An 18,825-nucleotide genomic window follows, 5' to 3' on the forward strand; every position below is an offset into this window, starting at 1 on the left:
GGAAAAAGTGCATTTGACCTAGCTCTGTGGGTCTACCTCCCCAGGTGAGCATTCACTTGTTATCATCACTCACTGGGTGGAGGTGAAGGTCTGCCTGCATTGTGTGATTATCCTTACCTGAGAGTTATATGCACATTGGTTGCGAATCATCTGAGGAATTTTGTGCACAATCACCATCGTTTGCGTTTGTTTTTTCCTTGGGACTTTTTTTGCCTATATTGCTTTTTTGTATTTGTGTAGATATTTCTTATGCCTCATTTGTTTGAAGGCTCATATGTGACTCATTTATATATGTTTCAATTTATTAGATATGTATGATTATTAGCTCGGCACAATATTGTTTTTCAAATTTTCCAGATATTTAGTTATATCCTTAGTGCTTGGTAGCTCATATTTCCACATTACACTTACTGGCGCTGATCACCTTTTATTGTTTAGTTTTATATGATAAACATGTATATATTTTTGGAAAGTTGTAGGAAATATAGTGGTAAAGCCTGTAATACCAATGTACCATCCTTGAAAAAGAATTTATTTTGCATTTGTTTGCATTATACATCAGCAACTTTTTCTTGATGTGAAAAAACTCATTGCAGTAATAGACTTTAGCAGACAGTACACAGAGCACAGGCAGACAGCCAAGTGAATAAAAAAAAAAAGACTATTTAATAATTTAGTCAGCAGACTAAACCACAAAAGGTAATAAATAAAGATTTTATCCCTATTTGTAAGCAAATATATGAGATATAGGATTTCACGAATATTGGACTGGATGGAATTGCAAATGATACATTGCACGTAAGTGTCTAAAAATAGAGTCAGACACATAAGTAACGTCATCTATTTGGATGAAAGCGTTTATCGGGCATTGTAAATCCAAAAAAGCTGTTGTAGTATTTCAACATTTAGGACATGCCACAATTTCAACAATACATGAGTGATTAAATGTGCTGTAATAGCATGTGAAACGGAAAGTCATGCTTGATTGTGAACTTGTTACACACAACCATTACAAGGAATTAAAATCATTATTGGGGGTATTATTTTGCATTGTTTTTGGAAGGCTTGCGGTCAAATAACAGTAGTGACACCGATTCTAGTTATCGCTGCCTTATGCACAGCGTCACTTGTTTACATAGTAACAAAGTTAATGAAGTTGTAAAAGACAGAGGTCTATCAAGTTCAACCTCTCATAACTGCCGCAGCTTTTCTTCAAACGAAGGCAAAACTAACCCCCTCACCCCATCCACCCATGCAACTGTTGCCAAGTTTGCTGCACAGGAGGGAAAAAATCCTCCATAACTTCTCTGTAGTCAGCTCAGATCCCTGGACTAAAATATTGCTTATGGTTTTTGGATTATTAGCTGTAAGAGTATCATGCAGTCGTCTTTGGAATTTTCTTGAGCATCCCTAATGTTTCTCACAGTGATGAAGCCGGCACCTGGGGTGCAACTGTGTGTGTTCAAACAACAATCGTTTATTATAATTTTTGTGGATCCTTTCTCTCTTGATTTCCCCTCTACCCTCTCTGTTTCTTGACCTTATAACTAGCCATTTGAACAGTCCCTGCCACATCTATGCATTTAGTTTTGGAACTGTCTACATAAAGAAGATTTGTAAAGTATAGACATTGCAAATGCTTTTGACAATCCCCTAATTGATTTCTAGGCACATTGGGATCCATTAGATAACAGGTTTACACTACTCAGTCTTCTGCCTGACTTAGATCAAAGCAACCCCACTTGCTCTTTAACAATCCACTGTTAGAGATGACAACCTTTACAGGCCAACACAGCCCTGTCATTGAACTGTGGAATGGTGTTAGTGGGGATTAGAGTGGATGAGGCTCAAGTCCCAGTCAGACAAAGGTAAAGGCTCCCTCTTTAGCATGTTAGCATGTTCCTAGAATCTAGGGGTTCCCCAGGTGCATAGAAATCAATGAGGGTTATCAAAAGCAACCTGCAAACCATTGTAAGTGCATATATACAGCACACACCTCCACTACACTCCAGCAATAGAGTTACAATTCTCCACTGCTAATATGAATAGGTTAAACCATGATCCATAGTACATAACATGTAGTTGTACTATGGATCATTTAAAGTCACCTGTCCCTTTAAGAAAAAGTATCGGTAATTGGTATCGGCAAGTACATGAGGGGATGTACTTGTACTATATATATAATACATTGGGGAAATGTATCAATTTCGTCACATCACCAGAGTTTTTTATACTGCCGCTGCCGGATACTTTAAGAATTGCTCAGGAGGACTTTTAGAATGTGTGACAGTTTGGAGGGTTTGACCTTTTGGACACAAAATGTTGCTGCAAACACATGTATAAATTCCCCCATTGGGTTATGTTGGCACATACAGTATATTTAGAAATCCTTTCTTCTGTGATCACGTCAAATCTCTTTTGATTTGGACATATTGCACTTTAATAAAATTAGGAGATAATCGTAAATCATCTTTTCAAGATTTCTCTATCCTGGAAATTCACAAACTCTTTTCTCTCCCAATGTCCTTGATTGTTTGCATTAGTGTTTATCAAACCTGTCTTTAGGCCCAACCTCAAAGTTTATGTTTTGTGGTGATCCAAAAAAGTAGTTAGACCAGGGACACTAAGTGGGGTTGATTTACTAAAGGAAAATAGGCTTTTCACTTCTCAAGGGAATTCCCCCTTAGCTTAGTGAATGAGATGAGATAAAGCTCTGCTGACTTCCATCATCTAATCATGTGCAAACAAATACTGTTTTCTTCTATTTCTTTGACGTGATTTTTTTTGCCACATTCACTAAGTTGCTTTTAGTGAATCAACACTTATGTTTGCATATGAGGTTACCTACCAAACTCACACAGTTGGTGAGATTTGAGAAGAGGCTTGGGATAAATAAGGTTTAAACCGTATTACACGTCAGGTGAAGATCTGCTTAAACTGAAAAACTACTTATGCCTTTTGGATACCTTTTTATTTAAACAATATCAATAAAAATACAGAAATGTAAAAATGTCGTTGTTGTTTATTAAATGAGTCTGTATTTATTTCTTATTACATTTCAGATGCAGATCTGCTCCCATTTAACAGCTACTTATGCATTCATTTGTAAGGGTTCAAAAAGTCTTACAACTGTATGTAACTTGAGTGAAACAAGGATAGCAGAGGAGGTGATTTGTTAACTATCGAGTATATATCAGTCACAGGTCGCTATGGAGCAACATAACACAGCTACAGGTAAATGCATAAATCAATACATTTTATTACACATACAATTTATATTTATCGGGTCATTAGCTTATAAAATACATTAATAGATTATACAATAAATGAGTAAAATATATAAAAACATATTTGGAAAAGGTACAACCTTCTAGCAAATCTCAATTTTATGACATTTATTATATGACATAAAGTTATTACAGAGGATTGTACATTACCTTTTGCTTATAACATTTGAGAATAAATGTTGTGATAGTATTTGATGTAGAATGGTTATATAAATGTGACATTTTCATTAACAATATAGATCCATAAGCAGTAATACGGAAGGCTGGCATCAATACAATGCAAAAAGCAAACTTTCATTGCTCTGTACCCAAGCTTTCTTCAAAACATAGGATACGTTTCACTGCTGATATGTTGCCTCTCTGCATGTGGTAAACATCAGGGCTTTAGCTGGTCCAGTGGAGAGTATATGTTCTAAGGACAATAACTTATAATATCAGCTCCCTCTACCTGCCAGCCACTAGACGGAGCTTTGCTAGATGGCGTCAGAAATTGGGATTGTTGGCAGTTATGGGTTCTTGTGCCCATTTGGCACCATATGGTGCCAAGAACAGTGTGGGCACAAAAAAAAACAGATTTGCAAGTAGCAGAGTAGGTGTACCAGCTGATACGTTACATTTAATGTATAGATTCCCACCACACAGAGGAATTTGCTGGATTAGCAGCATTATTTTCAGAATGTTATTAAAGTGTATGTCCTCATTTGAACCCCTTCACATTCTTACTTATCCGGGACTCCTTTAGAGAGAATTCCTCTCGCTTACTGTCCAGTGACAATGGTTTCACCAGACAGGAAATGAGAAAAACAAAATCTGCAACAGCACCATTGATAGAGCAGGGGAAGGCGAGAACACCCATTTATTGCTACCTGTGTTACATTCTAACTTTTATTTGTACACTTGGTCACTGTTATGATTATGCTGACATAAGACAGTTGTTAAAAATACAGAAAAAAATGCTCTAACATATATGACAGCATGCTAAAGAAGATTTTGAGCAGCCAACAGAGATCAGTTTACTTGAGCTTTAGGAACCTGATAACCATTCGATTTATTCAACTAGATCCAGATAATAACCAGTGGCAAACGGAATACATTATCTCAAAATTGTCATGAAAAAGTAAACTTAAAATTAAAAGGACAAAAAAAAAAAAATAGTCCAGCAAGGTTAAATTTGGCACATAAAAGATAAAAACCACATACAACATTAAATGCTTGAGACAGAGAAGATGAAAATGTCCAGATAAATACAAAAATATTTTCTCTTCAATATTCATTACTTTTGGTTATTGTGCAATAAAAATCAACATAAAAACTAATACAAATCTTGAATTTTAATAAATAATATCTTTTACTTGGTTATACACATGTATTACATGTGAAAAGTGTTTACTTGACCATTCCGGTACATTTCCCGTCACAATTTGGCTCTAGTGTTCAGTTTTGCTGTTTGCTTTTGTTAAAGAATTTCCGTGTCTCAACATTACTAAGTGACACTGAACAGCGGGATGGATGCTCCTTTCGGTATTCAATGCTTTCTTGAATTGCCTCCTTTATCACCTACAACACAAAACAGGTAGAATAAGCAAAGGGCCCAGGTACATTTTCATGCCAACACTTGCCATATATCTTTCATCTTACTTGTATTTATTTCTACAAGTATGTGAGCATCTTAGGAGCCAAAAGTGCTACATTACCCATTCCCCATTCCACCCAGGAAAAGGTTTAATGTTACTACATACGTCAAAGAAGGTCAAAATACAGTAGCCACAAAACCATAACATCCTTGTTAATCCCGCAAACTTTAAAGTTTTCTGGTTGATATAATTATTTATACCTAGAATATATAAGCTTCTGCAAACTGTCTGCATACAGGGCCAATCAACTCATCTGTCCCTAATTGTATGTCACTTAGGGTTTACAGCTACTTTCTTCATGAGCACCCTGAGTGTGTACTCTGATTAATTAATTATTTGCTTGTCTGCTTACATAAATGGGGAAAATGGCAGAAAATATGGCGATCAATTAGAACTAATTGGTGTAAAAATCTATTTTCCAAGATACTCAGATCAGTACCACAGCTCCTCCACCACAGCGCTCATCCACTGCTCTTCTGTTAGTTACTAGCAAAAGAGACACTGATAATAAATATGTCTGTGGTCTTTCAAATACAGCCAAGTAATATAGAGAGGATAATATATAAATCATCTGACCTGACATATACTGGCTGAATTCCATTCACATGGCATTCTCACCACTAGATAGTACCAATTTGTCTTTGTGTAAGACCAGAAAAAGTTATTTACAGGACAAGGCCACCATCTATGACAACTTGGAGCACAACCTTGTGAGTGAGAGAGGAAGAGGGTATATCTCTGATAGGTTCAAAAGGCAGTCTTTTAAGTGCTGACAGAACCAGATTTAGATTCCACTGAGTCATAGGTGTTTGCACAGGAGGTAACAAATGAGACACCCTGTACAAATGTCTTGACCAATGAATGGGAAGCTAGATGTATATTTGGAATAAGATTGCAAAGGCTGAGATTTCTCCGTTGATGATACTTCAGTCCAAATGGCAATCCAGACCTGATTTTAGAAAATATATTTCCTTGCACCTAGAAAAGCAAGCTTTTAATAGCGTGGGAATAACTAAAATTCAGTTCTTTTAAGACCTGGGTTTCAACAGCTATGTGATTTAAAGCCAGTGACCATGGAGCAGGGCAGTAAACCTTAGAAGGAACCATTCAAGATCCAACAGAACTGTTAGTGGAGCCCAATGCTCAATGGTTGCCATTCAGGCAGGGCCTACAGTCTTCGGTACAGTGGGGTCCAGGTATGGCCTCCAAGGCCGCACCAAGGAAACACCAATCTGCATAGCTGCAGCTCTTGTTTGAAGAACATATCTTAAGGAAAAAATAAAATTGCTAGTAAAAAGGGTAAATTTACCCTAAAAGTAAAAAGGTTAAATTTTTCTCTAAAGATCTCTGTAAAAATTAAATCGAGACAACTGGTCTTATTGTATTTTCTTGAAGACGTTTTGCTGGTCATCTGACTAACTTTCCTCCATTCAGAATGACTTGTACAAAAATGATCTGTTTATAAATAGGGTTGGGCTCGATGTTTGAGCCGAACGTGAGTTCGACTCGAACATCGACGTTCGTGTATTCGGCGAACACATGAACTGTCAGGGTGTTCAGCGGGATGTTCGCCGCTGAGCACCCCGCACAAGGCACTGTGCCTTGTGAGCCCTGATTGGCTAAAGCCTTGCATCTGACTACAGGTCAGGTGCAAGACTTTGCCCAATCAGGGCACAGAGAAAGGGAGAGCAATGATTGGGTAAAGTCATGATGAAAAGACATGATGTCCATTATCCTAGGAATCTAGCAAAACCTGAAGAATACTGGGAGTGGGAGGGGTTATATCTGGCTGGCCAACAGCTTTTTAGTTTGCTGTGTCCAACTCCTCCTGTAAACGACAGTATAACCCAATTGTCTCAGAACAACTGAATCCTGTATCCCTTAAAGTACATGTAAATCAAAAATCTATTATTCAGAATCTTTGCCATGCAGATATTCATGTAATGTTGGCAACATTAAAGTGACACTAAACTCAGGAGTTAAATCTTAAAAATGCATTCTAGTACCTCAATTATTAAAAATTAAGCTTATTTGTGTATCACTCGGCTGTAGAACCTCAGATCATCTCTGAATTTGTGCCGACACTGTCCTTCCTTCTGGAGGGTGGCTTCTTTTGTTCCCATGGTCCCTGTGTGTTGTGGTGTAAAGTAGCCACCGCTCCAAGCTCATTCCCATAATGGACTACAATCTCAGTATAAATTAGTAAACTAAACGTGAGATTGTAGTCCATCACAGGAGTGAACTTGGAGCGGTGGCTTCTTTACAACACACACAGGGACCATGGGGAACAAAAGTAGCCACGGCTCCAGAAGGAAAGACAATGTCAACATTAATTCAGAGATGATTTGATGATCTACAGCTGAGTGATACACAAATAAGATACATTTTTGTTTATAGTTATGGTACTGGAATCCATTTGTAAGATTCAACTCCTGAGTTTACGGTCACTTTAAAAGAGGGGGTTTGATAATAGTATTCTTAAACTAGCTATACATGGCTCAAATTTTGCCTGATTCCTGCTGAATTTGCCAATATTTGAGCTGTGGGTGGCCCTGTCAGTACCACCCAACTATACAAATATGACTATTTAATAAGATTTAAAAAATAACTGGGTTGGGGAGAAAATTTCCAGCCAAACAGCAACTGCTTTCTATCAGATGCAGTCTGAGCACTGCTTAGGTATTCAAAGTACAGTTCAGGTATTTAGACAATTGTGGGTATCGTGGCTGTCAGAATACAATAGCAGATTCCTTCATATATGCTTTTAAGCCTGGATAGGGAAATTGAGTGATCTTTGCTTTTCTGTCTGCAAGATGATGAAAGAAAATCCATATGGGTAGGACCAGCTTTAGGAAGGAAGAGATTGATGTCTGATGTTTGATGATCTCATAATTCTTGCATTTAAAATATTAGGGGAATGCAAAATGTTTTATTAGATCCACCTTGACATCCTGTTCCTTTATCAAGTGAATCATAAAATGAAAAGGCTAAGGAATGAGAAGATGAATTCTTGAACTCCATTGTGAAAAAACATCTAGGCTATCTCACACAGTGGATGTTCCAATGGCATTCCTTTGCAATCAGATTATTTTTACAATATTCTCTATGTATAGTGCTCACTTTCTGTATCTCTCACTATCTGGGTCTCTATGTAGTTACATTTTGACTAAGAAAAGTAAAATTTGTCACTTCAAAAACTTTTCTTGCTTTTAGGCATGTGTGTGTTGATTTTTTGTTAATGTTTCAGGACAGTTATCTCCAAACACATGGTCTGGCCAACTTGGCTGTCCCAATCTTTGGAGCTCAAATTTGCTCCTGCACAATGCTGCACAGGCACTAGATAGAAAACGTAGTTTAAATGCTAACCAGTGCAGTGGGAAGTCAAACAGTTTAACCACTTTCCTACTGCCGTACATATTTAAATGGCAAAGTGGCGGATGCTTATTTCTGCTGTGCTGCCTTTAAACGTCACCGCAGAAATAAACATCGGGCTGCTGTGACCGTTAAGGAATGTGAACCGAACCGTCCCTGGACAGAAAAGTTCGCAGACACTGTGTACAAAGCCAATCTAAATGGCTCTGGACCTTGGGATCTCTGTGACTGGTGATCCCAAGAGAGACCAATCACAGCACTCAAAAATGTAAAGAGTGTAGTACAGACACTCCTCGATATCGTATCGTAAACAGAGGAGTTGTATATACATGATATTCAACACTTTATTATAAAATACAGTAGGCTTTTATCCCTCTGTAGGTTACTGTAGGTGTTTTAGCCAAGTTTAAGGCAAGCCAGGCTATGATATATACAGTACATTATATACACAACCCAATGAGCATCTGTATACAGTGTATGTGTGTGTATGTATGTATATATATATACGATCGTAAAGTCGAAAAATTGTAAACCGAGCAATCATAACCTAAAGAGCATGTTTGTAGAGCTGGACTCAGCCGTACAGAGCTGATGTGAATAGCCGAACACCGTTCAGCTCAGTTCACTTCGGCTCGGTTATTCACTTGACTCCCTTCGGCAGCTTAGTGAATAACCCCCATAGTGTCCTGTGGCTTACTTCCCTGAGGATGTGTTTATAAACCAAAGTCAGTTAGACATGTACATTGTTGGGTGTTGTAATAATTCCGGCTGCTCTATAGAAAACTTTGCCAGAATACTGCAAACTAGAGTTGATAATTGTAGCTGGAGAGTGCTATAGCTTTGTAATGATATATCCTGGTAAGTATTGGTTCTTTCTCGAAATGGTGACACTGAAAACATAGGGTAGAACAGGCAGACTTTTCTATATGGTTATTTTTTGAAAGATACATTTAGAAATGACTACAGTGTATGATACAATACAATTAATGCAATTCAGTTTTCACTGACTCATTGTATTTACTGTAGTAATGTAGTATTTACATTTAATGAATTTACAATGCCAATAAAGAAATAAAAAAAGAAAAATGAAATGGAGTCAAATGTTATGAAGTTTACATTACTATTAACAAGCTGAAATCTTCAAAGAGATAAAGTAGCTGAGAATTTCAAAGAAGTTCCAGAATCAGAATTGTTTCTCAATAATCTTTAAGTTGTTTAAAGATGATCTATGAATCAGCATTACAGCATATTTCCAGACATTTTGTCAATACTTTGGTTAGGGCTTAATGCAAGTGTTACTATATGTAGCCTATATTATAATGATATCCCAGAACTACAAAGTGTTGTGGTTTTTAGCAGAGTTTCTTTGTTAAATCTGCAAAATACAGAAGCTTCAACACCTTTTCAGGTTTACTCAACAAAAGTTCTGAACATTAACCAGCTATGAACACTGGGTGTACAACACACGCCCAGAAAACCTTCCTCATACTATACACGGCATATAAAGTATGTTCTGGGGTTTAGAACATGTACATAAAGATATAAGTAGGGACTTAAGCAAGGGACTTTTGCAGATAGAATCCAAATGGCTATATCTGACGAGGATCACCCAACTTCCTGGTGTTAATGTCTCCATTGACTTTGCTCCCTTTTTCTAAAGTATGCATGATTTATGAATTGTTGGTGAAGTGTTATACAGAAACATGTGAAAACCTCCCTGTTGTGCCGTGGAGTCCCAGAAGCCATGAATGTTTTATGACTTGGTGGGGCATAGTAGTTGCCATTGCCATATTGTGTCTTATTGTTTATCTGATAGGCTTGGGCTGCGAAGGGATATCATATATCGAATGTAGTTCTATTCAGGGACTCCATTTAAGAATACACAGTTAATTGCTCTTATTCTGAAGCAGCTGGTTCATTTCGGAGAAACTGGTCAGGAGAGGATCCCGGGGACCTGGCTGCCTATTATGTCTCAGCTTGCTAAACCTCCTGTAGCCTCAATACAGTGGAGATTCACTAAAGATGTAACAACTGATATTTTCATCTGATGGATAAGTACGCTCACATGAGAGATCCTTTGGCAAATACAGTGCATACTAAATATGCAAAAGGCAGGAGATATCCTGATTGCAGTGATTTTATACTTCCCTGGTATCAGATTGCACATTCAGTCCAGGACTCGTTTGTGTCTGCATGGATCTGTTATATTATCAACATTATGGCAAATATCATTAACATATTGGTTGACATTCACAAAGGCTATCATCACAGTTGGTACAGGACACCACGGTACAACTTTATATAGGGTTTTGTATATTTTGCAAGTGTAGTTATGCAGCATGTTAAATAGATATTATTGGAGCTGGGCTAATGTACATCTGTAAAAATAGGGGGGCACCACCACAATGTGACATATATGGAATGGTTTTGGTCACTCTTTGGTACTCCATTTGGTGTACTATGATAGTCATTTGCAGTGAGCGGCCCTTTGCTCTCAGTGGGCCATTACTCTGGTGACTGTTTATATACATTAATAATGTATACCAGTGCCTGGGCACATATACTGTGGCTTACTTGCTACTGAGAAAGAACGGCTTAAAAAAATAATTTTCCATTAATTAATTTGTGCACAGTTTTTATCAGTGGACATTCATTGGACAAGGCTGGTCTCTGGTTACCATCAACCTATAACCTCAGGCACGTGATTACTTTTTTGTTTAACTGATAATGTCAACTCATGAGAGTATCATACTTAATCATCCATTTTCTGTTTGACACTGAAGTGGACATGGGGTTTTATCTGAGATAATAAAGTATATCCTTGTGCTCTATCTGAGTTATGTATATTTAATCATAATTTCACATATTGATATTACTGTTTGGTTAATCTGTGGGTTAAGATACACAGCATTGGTGTATTTGTGGTGTTTATTTCTGGTTAAATTCACCACGGGTGTTCCTACTTTTACATGTCAAGAACCCACTTGTTGTTTTTGTGGTCTTGTTTTTTGTTAAACTTCACATTCTAATCTGCGCCAAGTGTTCTGCTTCATTACAGCCCCAAAATATGATACATACTTGTATGTTGTTGAGTGTGTTGAACTCCATGAGGTCATGTAATCTTTTATATGCTTCGTTTGGATACTGAAAATTAAATGTTGAAAATGGGCTTTCAGGGTCATCAAAAATATCAAAATCTGCAAAATCTTTTTCTTCCACCGTCTCCCTGGGAACACCTAAATGACAACAACCTAGATTACCACATTCATAGAAAACAGCACAAAATGCATGCAGTTATGAAAAGCGACCATTTAAAAAAAATAATCTTCACTCTAGAAATTATACATTAACTATGGAGGACAGTAAACATTTTTTCAACTGCTTATAAAGCCAGTTGCCTAGGGATCAACTCTAGACTATGAACAATAAGTCATTGGCATGCATACTTTAAAGACTTGCCATTCAGGGGATGAACACCCATACTCTGAAGACTGCCCATTGTAGGGTTAACACACTCTGCAGATTGACCACTGAGTGTTGACACACATACCCTGTAGACTGATCACTGAGGGATTGAAGCACATGCACTTCAGACTGGGCACTAAGGGGTTAACACAAACACTGGACTGGAGACTGGCTAGTGAGCTCTGTGTACTGGAGAGGCTATTCCATTACTGGGATGGGTCCTGGGAAGTGAGGTGTGTATGCTGGGGGCAGGATACATACAGGATAAAATGTGTGTGCTGGGGTCGGTATCTTAAAAGGTAGGACATTCCCCGTTTAGATACATTCAGTGCTAAGGGCAGAATCCACAAAAAGAACCCAAAACTGACAATCTGGCTTTAAAAACGGATGTATTTCACAAGTTCACTGTTCATCTATAATTTATTAGCATTTATGTTTCCAGTAGACAGACAGTCGCTATGTGTATAGGAGGACACATCTAACTCAAACAAACTTGGCTGAACTTGACAAACATAAATAGTGTGGAACTAAAGAATATGACGACAATGTACAAATTGCATCAGAGTAACTTACTAAATTAACTGAATTAACTAGTGCTTCCATGGTGTAACTTACAAGCTTAATGGACATTTCATTTTGGCATGGCCCAAATTGTGTGTGTTTTTTTTTGTAGACACAATAAATAGAACCAATTCCACCCATATCTGAAGAAATAAAATGACAGTGGAGCTGAGCACAAAATAGAGAACATGATTAAATTGCTGTGCTCATGGAAGTGGGCAGTTTTTTTAAATCTGAATTTTGGTCTTACAATAAATTATGCAGACCGTCGGCTCAGAGAAAGTCAATAGTGATGAAATGCATCAGGTGGGCGGATCTATGCGAGCATTGCAATAATAGAGACAGGAGCTCCAGTGGACACAATCCATGTGCAATTGCCTTATTTTAATTGTAAGTGCATTTTTTTTTCTCTCTCTGAGCACAAGAGGTGGAAGATGGAGTAATAGTTTTACACGATTTTGGAAAGATAAGCCATAGTTGGGAGGAATCTACCCCAATTTATTGTCGGATTAAAAACAAAAGGAGAGGATTTGGTTCTATACATCAACAAAGCGCTAATTGTTCATCTGAAATATGGTGAGCAATAGGAGTCGGTGAGTGTGGCCAGATCTTATCTTTGAGCATGGTGGAGACTGGAGAGCACTGATTCACCAATTGTTTTTGCATTCACGAACGTGGTGTTGATTATAAAAGTTGGAAGAGCATTGAAAGTGATAATCTCGAATTGATCAAGATGGACAAACGAAAACGAAGTGAGAAATCGGAAGTACTAGTGCTGAGCCAACGTCATCTGTACACTAGTCCTCCTCCGGTTGACGCGTTTCAGAGGTCGAACCCCTATCGTCAGAGGTTCAGAGCCTGGATTATCACTTTCAATGCTCGTTTTTATCAGCCGTTTGTAAATACATTTTCAGCTGTATTTTAACCTCTATTAAATCAGTTTTACACTATGGAGGCGCTCCTTTTGCTTTGTTTTTATTAGACATCCGGTTTGCCCTGACTGTGAGGAGCTGCCCCCGAGTGTTTGGAGCTGTTTTTGGGAGGTGTCTTGTTTTTTGGCACCAGTGATATTTTTTTCTATACCAGTACCTAACTGTGTTGTAGGCACATACCTGTATTGTATTCTGATTTAATTGAAAATAATATTTTATTGATAGAAAAAATGTATCATGTAATTTTTACAGCGTTATTTAACAAAAATCCATGCTGTCATGATTTATTTCACTTACCTGGAGCTTTGAACTTTCTAAATTCAATGTTAGCCAAAACAAAATGAAGCACTGTAGGACAGTCTTTTTCTATCGATGGGTTCTTTGGTCGAAATATGTAACATTCCTTCAAGCCTTCTCTATCAAAGACATGCGGGTCTATCTTTGGAAATGGTAGCTTATTCATGCGTGCCCACTTCTCTGCAAGTAGGAGTTCCTTGAGCGGAAGTAAAGTTTTAAGATGCTTAAAATTCTTTTAAGAGAGAAATATTTTTATAATGAAGATCGTTATCAGATACTTTGAGACATGTGAACATCACTATTACGCAGGAACTTGGTTATTTAAAGAAGTACAATATTTACACAACTATGCTAAGTGCTAGTTTCATCTAAACCTATCACATAACATGACTTATGTGCAATAAAAAAAAATAAAAACCCTTACCACAAAAAAAAAGTTAAAAGACATTCAGTGCTTAAGGGGAATCCAATATGTCTAACAGCCATAGCATGTGTGCAAAAGTTAAAAGCATTACAAGCCATATGAGGCACTGCTGCTCCTCATCATGTCAAGGCTGTTGATGTTGGGAGCAGATTGCAGACCAAGCTTGCTTCCCACTGTTTCCCAATACATTTAGGGGGTTATTCACAAAGCTGCTGAAGGAGCTAGCCTTAGCTTCGGCTGATCCTTCAGCTAGCTTCGGCCCCAGGACCCCTTCGGTTCAGTAGAACCGAGGGGCTACTGTATGGGCTATTCACTATAGCCCGTATAGCTCCCGAAGTTGGCCGAGGAGCTAAGTCGAGCCGAAGGCATATACTTCAGCTCGACTGAGCCCAGGGGAAATCCGAAGCTGGCTGACAGCCTGCTACTGACAGCTGGGCCACTTGCAGATTCAGATCAGTGTCCCTGGTGACCAGGTGACCAGGTTACCAGGGACGCGTTCTGAGATTACACCGTGGCTCCGCCAGGTTCTGTGTGTAATGACAGATGGGCGTCCCTGGTTATCAGGGACGCCCATCTGTCATTACACTGAGAACCCGGCGGAGCTTAGGAGAGCCAGCAGTGATATGAAAGCCGACTCTGCTCAGCTCTCATCCTAATGACAGAACAGCGTCCGCTGGTTACTCGGTAACCAGCGGACGCTGTTCTGCCATTAGGATGAGAGCTGAGCAGAGTCAGCTTTCATATCCCCGCCGGCTCCGACAAGCTCTCATTGTAATGACAGCTGGTCCTGGCCAATAGGAAAAAGTTGGGCGGAGCTTGCCGTCACTGCTAGCTCCGCCCAATCATTTTAAATTTTTTTTAAACTGTTTTGTCCTGCTCGGTACCACCAGAGGTGCCGAGCAGAATAGCCGAGCAGAATGCAGCTCAGCGGCATTCGGATATTCACTCACTGTTGTCGGCATCTATGAGAATAGGCCGAACAGCAGTGAGTAGCGTGCCGGAGGTTCGGCTCAGTCGATCCAGATGTTGGATCGGCTGATTCGAACTCCTTCTGCACTTCGGGTCAGCCGAACATGCTGAGCATGTTTGGCCGACCCAAAGCCAGCCGCAGCAAGCCGATGTACAGCCGATCGGCTCACTTCACTTTGGGTCGGTTATTCATTCGGCTGCCTACGGCAGCTTTGTGAATAACCCCCTTAACATTCACCTGTGCCCTGACTATGGACATTAAATTTTTTTTTTTTTTTTACCAAGCAGTGAAAGAACTTTCAAACAAGCCCACATGCCAGCTGATTTTAATGTGAGGTTAAGATCACGGCAAAGACTCTGAAGTTGGGTAGGTTACTGGTTTCTAACATTTTAAAAACACCTGATGGTTGTTTATATTAGGAGGGCCGGCTGCCTGCCTAGACTCTGTCCTTACAGAAAAGCACAATGCCTGTGTCGTGAATTATGAAAATTCATCTCTCCACAATACTTATAGATACAGCAGTAAATTAGACCTTATTTCAAGTGCTTTTACTAACTATTCGTAATCTGTAATAAAACATTAGTGTGCATGATTTGGGCGCAGTTTCAATTTAAAATTATTCAGTAAAGAGGTAGTGGGAATTGGGCCAATATTTGCAGTATTAAGTATAAAGGACTCTGTATGAGACAACAGTTCCAAGCTGCAGAACTGTATATTAGTATTCACAGTTCGCCTTAGGGTGCACTGATTGCAAATTTAGAAATTTTACTAACACTTATTCAGAAGAATACTGCAAAATATTGAACCAATTCCCACTAGCTCTGTACTATGGCTCTATTGAGTTTTTGCAACATCTATTGCTCTATGGAGCTTTTTGAAGCACCAAATGCTAACAGACGTATCTACAACCCATCCACCATCTGCATAGATTTTTTTTATCATTGACAGGGGTGCTTACAATGGTCAGCTTTTATTCATTCAGTTAAAACCTTTATCCCAAAAGGGAAAATAAAACCGTTTCTATAACTGCTTAAAAAAGTGCTGTTGTTGTGAGGCTTAAAGTGAGCCTCAGGAGTTAAATCTTAAAAATGCATTCGAGTACCTTAAAGTGACATTAAAGAATATCGAGAATTTTATAGATCTTCGGATGGGAACGAGTGGTGGAGACACAGGTAAGTAAAACCCTTTTTGGAGGACTTTTAAAAAATTTTTTTGCATATATCTACTGCGTGCTAGCAGTAGATATATGCAAAAAATACCCAGAGGGTTTAATGTTCCTTTATTTACAAAAATGTAGCTTATTTGTGTATCACTCAGCTGTAGATTCTCACATCATCTCTGAATTGGTGCTTACACTGTCCTGGATGGTCGCTACTTTTGTCCCCCATGTTCCTTTATGTGTAAAGTGGGGACCGTTTAAAACTCACTCCTGTGATGGACTACAATCTCAATACAAAATAGTAAACTAAAAATGAGATCGTAGTCCATCATGGGAGTGAGCATGGAGCGGTGTCTACTTTAAAAACACACACAGGGACCATGGGCAACCAAAGCAGTCACCCTGCAAAGGAAGGACAATGTCAGAACAAATTCAGAGATAATTTGAAGATCTACAGCCGAGTGATGCACCTCCTGCACAGGGATGCCGTCAGGGGGTACGGCCGATATTGATGTAAGGGGCCCGGCCAGGCTTAAGGGCCCGGCCCGGGCACCTTACATGAGTATCGGCCGTTCAAGTGACAGGCCAGGATGTGGCCGGGCCCCCCGCAGCACCGGAGGAGGCCGGGGCCCGCACGCTCCAGACCCTCACCTGGGATGCCTCCTCCGGTGTCCCCAGGGGGTCTCTCCACTGTACATTCGTTTTTAAAGATGGCCGCCGCGAGTAGCGGCAGCCATCTTTAAAGCTGGCAAGCGCCCACATATCATTTAATATATTGCCGAACAGGCAATATATTGAATGAAAATCATTCCCTGGTCGTCAAGTGGGGAATCAGCATGATCTGCATGTCTTGCTGATGCAGATCATACTGATCGCTCCCTCGTGGTGCCTCTGCTAACAGGCAGGGATCGATTAGTATGCCTGCATCAGCCAGAGTGCAGAGCACACCGATTGTCCACTGAAGCCCAGGGATGCTGCCCCCCTTCCTGCAAAACAGGTAAGCAGGAGAGGGGGACGTTTTTTAAATAACTATTTTAATTGTTAATGTGTGTGTTTTTATTGTGTGTGTTTTTGTATGAATGTGTGTGATTTTTTTTAATGAAGCTATGTGTGTGTTTTTTAATGAGTGTGTGATATGTGCGTGTTTCATTACACATGTGTTTTTTTTTTTTTTTTTAACCACTTCCCGCGGGTTCCCGTAATTGTGCGTCATCCGCTGGAAGTGGTTATACCAAGAACACGGCTGCTCCTGAAGCCATGTTCTTGTACCGTGTTAAACAGCTGACGATTGCTGTTTAAATACAAGCGATCCGGCGTCTGTACAGGTGCTGAATCACTTGTACGGTGCAGCGCTGTGCCCCCCCTCCTCCACGGCCGCCGGTGCCACCGTCAGTTTCCTGGGCTCATCTGTCCCTTGTGTGAGCCCAGGCCGCACATGGAGGTTCTCCCCTGACAGATCGGAGGAGAGATCAGTGGCTTCTAGCGGCGGATCTCTCCTCCGATCACAGGGCCTGGAAGTGATGTGAATTACATCACTTCCGGTGTCACTGTACACAGTCTCTGGCTCTTAGGGCCTGTTCAGACCACTTACAGTGCGTTCCGGCCGGAACGCACTGCATCGCAATGCAGCCGGCTCACTTTTGTGCTGGGCCGCAATTTGATCGCGTGCACAGGATCGCAGGGCACATTCTGCCTGCAGTGCGTTCCGGTGTTGTGCGGTCAAAATGCTGCAAGCACTATTTTGATCGCATAGGGACGCAGGCACAATGTGCCCTGCGATCCTGTGTGGGCGATCGCATTGTGGCCGGAGGGCGTGGCTATGGCACCATTCACTTCAATGGCCCGCCACTCCCCCTCCTAAACAGCAAAAATTGAGCCGGCCGCAATGTGATGCAGTGCGTTCCGGCCGGAATCGGGCCGGGATGCACTGCAAGTGGTGTGGACAACCCCTTAGAGCCAGAAGAAGAAGCTGGTGAAGCAGATCTCTGCTTCATCAGCTTCTTTGGGGTCCCGAGGTGACATTAGGGGTATGAAAAACCCCTGACGTCTCCATGAAGAGGACCTGTCACATATGTGCTATTACATAAGGGGCTTTTTAGCCCGCTATGTGATAGCAATAAAGTTGAGTGTAAAAAAAAAGGTAAAAATTAAAGTTCTCCTTTAATGAGTGTATAAATATTTGAATGTGTGTGTTTCCCTATTTTGTCTGAGGCGGTGATGATGCTGAACATTTTTTAAACCCAAGCGCCCGAACTGCTACACAATACTAAAGTTATTTTCAGAGTTGGCACTTTGAGATAAATATATTGATTTTGCGTCGCAGTTTGGACACTCTGATTCAAAAACACATTCGCCATCACTAATCCTAGTCTGACAGCGACACAGACGAGTGCCCGGAGGTAGCGGGGGATCACGTCACTTCGGCAGAGGAGGCCAGCCACCTGCAGCATGTATGGTGTGCTCTGCAGGGTTACTTTCAGGTGGGCTGTGTGGGGTCTCAGGTGGGTCCTGTGTCCAGCACATTACTAAGCCCAGAGCCCGGCTCGTAACAAAGCCCAGAGTCCTCCTCGCAACTAAGCCCAGAGTCCTCCTCGCAACTAAGCCCAGAGTCCTCCTCGCAACTAAGCCCAGAGTCCTCCTCGCAACTAAGCCCAGAGTCCTCCTCGCAACTAAGCCCAGAGTCCTCCTCGCAACTAAGCCCAGAGTCCTCCTCGCAACTAAGCC

General features: G+C 40.2%; 1 protein-coding gene across 1 annotated transcript in view; it reads right to left on the reverse strand.

Moving 5' to 3' along the window:
• Positions 1-4,397: 4,397 nt before the first annotated feature.
• Positions 4,398-18,825, reverse strand: part of PLA2G4A (phospholipase A2 group IVA) — a 115,552-nt gene continuing 101,124 nt past the window's right edge. The window contains exons 16-18 of the mRNA XM_018570481.1: positions 13,549-13,744; positions 11,372-11,529; positions 4,398-4,844 (exon numbers count right to left, since the gene is read on the reverse strand). Of these exons, the coding sequence (XP_018425983.1) occupies positions 4,722-4,844; positions 11,372-11,529; positions 13,549-13,744 (477 nt within the window). The 3' untranslated portion in view covers positions 4,398-4,721. The remainder of the gene's footprint in view (positions 4,845-11,371; positions 11,530-13,548; positions 13,745-18,825) is intronic.

Source organism: Nanorana parkeri, unplaced genomic scaffold, assembly GCF_000935625.1.
Source record: "Nanorana parkeri isolate BGI_ZX_2015 unplaced genomic scaffold, ASM93562v1 scaffold1540, whole genome shotgun sequence".
NCBI classification, from domain to species: Eukaryota; Metazoa; Chordata; class Amphibia; order Anura; family Dicroglossidae; genus Nanorana; species Nanorana parkeri.